Source organism: Galeopterus variegatus, unplaced genomic scaffold (assembly GCF_000696425.1).
Source record: "Galeopterus variegatus unplaced genomic scaffold, G_variegatus-3.0.2 Scaffold1685, whole genome shotgun sequence".
NCBI lineage: Eukaryota > Metazoa > Chordata > Mammalia > Dermoptera > Cynocephalidae > Galeopterus > Galeopterus variegatus.
Window position 1 is genome coordinate 280265 of NW_007727796.1, and position 6028 is coordinate 286292.

Genomic DNA, 6028 nt, shown 5'->3' on the forward strand with positions numbered 1-6028 from the left:
ATTATTATTATTATTATTATTATTATTTTTTTGTCTTTTGTCTTTTTCCGTGTCCGGCAACGGATCGCAACCCTCAGTGTTGCCCCTGTTCCGCTCCGGGGACCGGCAACGGGTTCGCAACCCTCGGTGTTGCTCCCGCGCCTCGCTCAGCCAGTGAGCAGGAACCGGTCCGTATGTGGGATCCGAACCCTCGGGCGGGAGCGCCGCCGCGCTTCCCAAGCGGTGCACTATCCAGTGCGCCACCGGGCCGGCCCTGTTTTTTCTCATTTTTATGTTATCTTGTAAGTGGTTCTAGAAGGTTTATCTAAATTTTAAATTCTTAACTTATTTTTGTAAAACCAAATTTATGTCAGGTCATAGAAAGAGCATGCACATTAGAATCAGACAGACCTTGGTTTAAATCTTGGAGCTACTAAGGTTTAATTGTGTGACTTTGGGTAACTTGCGTGCTCTCTGAGCTTCAGTTTCCTCATTTGAAAAATTGAGGTAATAGTACATATCTTATGAAGGTTGAAGAAATAATGTATGCTCTACCAATATCTACTATAATCCCCCTTACCATTTCTGCACCCCCACCAGCCTGACTTCCACTGGCTAGAGCCACCGTCAAGTCATCTACTGACATCCACCTTACCCACACATGGAAAAGTCCCTGGAGACTAATGATCCCCAGAGCATTAATCATAACCAGTGACTGATGATTTTAAGAGTCTGCATACTCCCCCAGCTTCTTCACCCCTTCCCTGGGAAAATTGAACACAAGTTATTTACCTTATATCATAGAGCTCTGCATTGGATTAATCTTCAGGCACCCGCTGCAGCAACTGGCTAAATAACACACCTTTTATTGGCTGCCTTCCCTTCCTTATAATACGTTTCTATATCCCTACCAGTGTCCCTGCACCTCTCATATAAATTACCTGCACTCACTTCTTGGATCAGACTCTGCTTCTGAAGAGAACTCAACTGAGATACCATGTACAGTGCCCAACACATTGCCTAAAACAGTGTAGGCCCCCAATAATTGCAAGATATTCATAACATAAACCAAATAATATTCGCCTTCCCCATAAGACACTCTTCATTCCCCAGTGGAGATATATCAGATGCCCAGGTTTTGTTCTCTCAATTGGAGCTACTTTTAATGTATAGTACCATCCGCTGGTGCCTTTCCTTTAGGTGAACAGCAGCCACTAACACGTTGCCTTCTAGAACACATGTAGCTATTGATCACTTGAAGTGTGGCTAGTCTGAATTGAGGCGTGTTGTGAATCTAAGATACTTACAGGATTTCAAAGACTTAGTGTAAAAAAAAAGAATGCAGAATATCTCATCAGTTTTTACATTGTTAAATGCTAACATTTTACATATGTTGGTTTAAGTAAAATATATTATGAAATGAACTTTACCTGTTTCTTTTACTTTTTTCATGTGGCTAGTTGAAAAATTTTAAGTATACACACACACACACACACACACACTATATGTATAGTATATATTATATATTAAACTTTGAAACTGCATATAAGTATTAAAATATATATAATTTGAATATCTGACAGTGTCATTCTAGAAAAGTCTCAGAATATTCAGGAATACCTCTCTTTCAGGGTCGTCAGGGGCAGCCTGTGATCTCCTTGTGTGTTTTATTTTAGGTTATATGTCTCCGCACCCGTCTCCATTGGGAGCTCCAGAGCATGTCTCCAGCCCTATGTCTGGAGGAGGCCCAACCCCACCCCAGATACCACCAAGCCAGCCAGGGCCCCTCATCCCGGGTGATCCACAGGCAATGAGCCAGCCCAACAGAGGTCCCTCGCCTTTCAGTCCTGTCCAGCTGCATCAGCTTCGAGCTCAGATTTTAGCTTACAAAATGCTGGCCGGGGGCCAGCCCCTCCCCGAAACACTGCAGCTTGCAGTCCAGGGGAAAAGGACGTTGCCTGGCATGCAGCAGCAGCAGCAACAGCAGCAACAACAGCAGCAGCAGCAGCAGCAGCAGCAGCAGCAACAGCAACAGCAGCAGCAGCCGCCACCACAACCACAGCAACAACAACAGCAGCCAGCCCTTGTTAACTACAACAGACCATCTGGTAGGTTAATATGCAACCAAATGAATAATGCCATAGTCCAACTTGGATAAGAAAGATTGCTCACACACAGAAGTGCTGGGTTGGTATAAGCCCAGGGCTGACTTAGCCTCTTGTCGCACCTCGCTGGCTCTCTTTTCTTGTTCCAGTTAGACACCCAAGATTCTTGGTCTCCTCCTGCTATAGAGTCCTAGAGCAGTGTTTCTTATCCTCTGGAGACTCTCATACAAGCTGTGGAACTAGGAAAAAGGCACTATCACCCATGATTTTGCATTGTCTCTCAAGAGGCTCAAGTTTTCTTGGAAACCCATCCATGCGCCTCAGGTTAAGAACCTCTAGATCTAGTGTGTCCCATCAACAAATCTCACTCCTCTAAGACACCCTGCTAGAGCCATTGTATATTTGTTGATTCATTTATTTCTACCCCATTTTGTTGCAAAAAGCATTTGGGGAGGCTTACAAGAAGCATATTGTAGTAAAATAATTATCAAGGAGAAAATCAGAAACAAGGTAAAATATAAAAAGAAATAAGAAATTGAGGTCGGCAATATGGGAGCCAGAAGAGTTCTCATAGTTGCTATAGCTGAGCTTTAAAAGTGACTAGAGTTTCTTGAAAGTTAGAGCCAAAAGGAGACAGGGTCACATACCTAATTCTCACTTTTTGGAAGGAAGTTGCTTACCAGTTTCTCAGAGGACACAAAGGCATTTCTAGCATGAGAGTATAAAGTAGATTTCCCAGGTGGGATTATTCTTTAAATTATCATCATCATCATCATCATTATTGTAAGAGGCACTGCATGAGAGGAACATCAATATTTGCTCACAATAAATAAAGTAACAGATTCCACATGGCCTATTTCTTAGTACACCCTGGGATAAAATCTGGCATTATGCTACAGGTAGAGATGATAAAATCCCTTGCATGGCTTTCTGGTGGTCTGGCTTGATCCCACTGATGGAATTCAGAGGTGCAAGGGACTCAAGGGTGATCATTCATGAAGGATGTTTTCTCTAGGAAGGTTTTTGTTAAGAGCTGGATAAGCAGAGAGTTTATGGCTCCACTCTAATGAGAGCTTTGGATTTTAGAGAATGGGGTACTTCCTTGACATTGATACCATTTCCTGCAAATGGTTTTCACTCATTCGGGCAAACCCTGACATGCTAGTTATTGCAAACGATGAGTTTGGGATATTGGTACTCTTCCTAGGGTTTTGGACTCAGACAATGGGAAAGAGTTCATATTAGATTTTTGGGGTTTTTTCCCCTAATAATCTACCTTTTGAGTTTGTAAATGTTTCTTTTCTTGTAGCAGCAACTCCAAGAGTTGCCCTCCCTGAAAGATAAACTCATCTGCTCATCTTATTAGTTGTAGATAATAGCCTTAAGAATGGGTGTCTTTGTTCATTTGGGCTGCTATAAAAAATACTATAAACTGGATGGCATATAAACAACAGAAATTTATTTCTCTCCATTCTGAAGGCTGAGAAGTCCACGATCAAGGCACTGGCAGATTCAGTGTCTGGTTGAGGGCCTGCTTTGTGGTTCATAGATGGTGCCTTCTCATTGTGGCCTCACGTGGCAGAAGGGACAGGGCTGCTCTCTGAGTCCTCTTGTATAAGGCACTAACCCCACTCTTGAGAGCTTCTCCCCTATGATCTAATCATCTTCCAAATGTCCCACTTCCTAATACCATCTTCTTGGGGGTTAGGATTTAATATATGAATGAATTTGAGAGGAGGAGGGGCATAAACATTCAGACCATAGTAATGGATTTTTAAAGACCGAGAAAGTATTCTTTCATCTCCAGATTTCCATGTAGCTACCATGGAGCCATTTAGTAGGTTGAGGATCATATAGGACTGAACGGTATGGGCTAGAAAGGTTGTGCAAGAAAACCCTGAAGAAAATGGTAGCTTGAACCCTCAACATATTTAGAAGTTTTAAAACTGCAAAACTCCAGCTCTTTGGAATGCAGTCAGATAGAAGAAAAGAGTATGTATGTATATGCGTGTGTGCAGCTTGTCCTTGTTGACTATCTCCTAGCCTACTCATGCACCATCCTCATCAGCGAGGACTCTGCACATGTCACACAACTAGTAAAAGGGGAGTCAGGATTCAGACCCCAGCAGTCTCATTTGAGAACTCCTGTTCTCAACCACTTTCCCACCCAGGCTCCATCATGGCGAAAATGCTCATGACAAGGGAAAGAATTTGTCACAAAGTCTGTGTACCAAAATGCAAGTTTTTTAGTCCTGTGTGTAAAGAGGAGGAATATCTCATTTCCTTACGTAGAGCATTTTTACTCTTTCTGTAGACACGATGTCAACAAAATCTGTAATCTTTATATCCTGTTCCTCAGTATATAAGGAGAATTAACTAACAGGGTTTCAAGTGGAGGCCAACTGGTAACACCCAGATAGCTGAAAGCTTGATGGAAAGGATGATGCAAAACCTTGAACCTCCCAAAATGTAGTAGTCGAGGACTTTGTCACATGGCATGGAGGCCAACTGGTAACACCCAGATAGCTGAAAGCTTGATGGAAAGGATGATGCAAAACCTGAACCTCCCAAAATGTAGTAGTCGAGGACTTTGTCACTTGGCGTAGTCCACTCTATATTGCAGCTTGTCCTGGAGTATCACCTTGTCACAGACCTCTACAAGCATTGGTATTTTTAAAAATGACCTAGTCTCAGCATTAAAGGATTCTAAGGTATTGTTTAAGAAGGTAGGAAGCTGAATGATTCGTTTGAGAAACCTTTTCATCCAAAGTTAAAATAGTGAGACTAAAGGAAGTAGTAAACTTTAAAGGATGAATTTTCAGTTATTTGGACACTTGTACCTAATAAATATTTCAGTCTAAATGAACTCAATCCTGAGTGTGTTTTCTGGATTATTTCCAGAAGAGAAGGCTCTATTTTTTTTTTTTTACTCCAATATCTACATCCTTCCTCATCAGATCCCTGTTGTTAAAGGGAACCCATTTTATTACTCACTGCTCATGTCTTTTCTATTTCCAACAGTCGGGCTTCATTAGAAATGAAGTCACTTAAGTAGGTAGGGTTTTATGGCAGAGTGGACAAGGAGGCCATTGGATGAAGGAGGAAAGAAATTATCTCCTTCCAATAGAATGAGACCATTCCCCCCACTACGCACAAGTTTCCATCTGACAGCATTGCTGTCCCCAAACCTCAGATTTCATTAGGGAGATAGATAACTGTACTTGACAAAGACATTATTTTTTAGATTGGCATTTAGGACAAATCACAATAAGGCAAGACTTTTTTTTAAGTTAAAAGTTGATTGTTCATCTCCCTTTTTAAAAAAAGTATAATTACTTAGAAACACTCCTGCTAATATTTCAGGAAAGAAGTTTCAGTATGTCTACTTGTCTGGAGGTAGTTGTGTGTCCGTTTGAGTTTTGTCCCATTTCCTAGTAGTAGTATTCATGTGTGAAGAGAATCTTTTTGGCTTCGGTGGTCTGCCTCAAAAGTTATAGTTCACCAAAGTGACATACTTCTGGCCACCACCAGAGAATCACAGTTTGACTTGAGGTATTGACAGTGAACACGTAAGTCGGCAGTGGTTGCATCACAAAGTGTCAGCCACTCTTAGAATAGAATGTGTCCTTGTCTGCTAGGGGCATCACTCAAAATCTAACCCATCATTTTTCTTTCTTTCTTTTTCTTTTTTTTTTTTTTTTTTTTTTTTTGGTTCACTTTTCTTTTTAGAGACTAAAGCAAAATAAGAAATGGGAACTGAAAAAGTTTTGGTTTTGGGGGGTTGGGGAGGGATCTTATGGTAGAAAATAAAAGTTTTCTGTTCATTGTATTTTCAGTTCTTGCCCCCTTCCCTTTTTTTTTTTTTTTTTTTTTTTTATCTTTTCCCCCCTTCCCTTTTTTTTTTTTTTTTTTTTTTTTATTTTGGTATCTGATATTTCTTAGTG

At 41.0% G+C, this 6028-nt stretch overlaps 1 protein-coding gene across 1 annotated transcript in view; it reads left to right on the forward strand.

The window, feature by feature from the left end:
- LOC103595114 (probable global transcription activator SNF2L2) overlaps window positions 1-6028 on the forward strand; it is a 32416-nt gene that overhangs the window by 11078 nt on the left and 15310 nt on the right. Inside the window, exon 3 of the mRNA XM_008578431.1 lies at window positions 1656-2087. Coding sequence (XP_008576653.1) covers window positions 1656-2087 — 432 coding nt within the window. The remainder of the gene's footprint in view (window positions 1-1655; window positions 2088-6028) is intronic.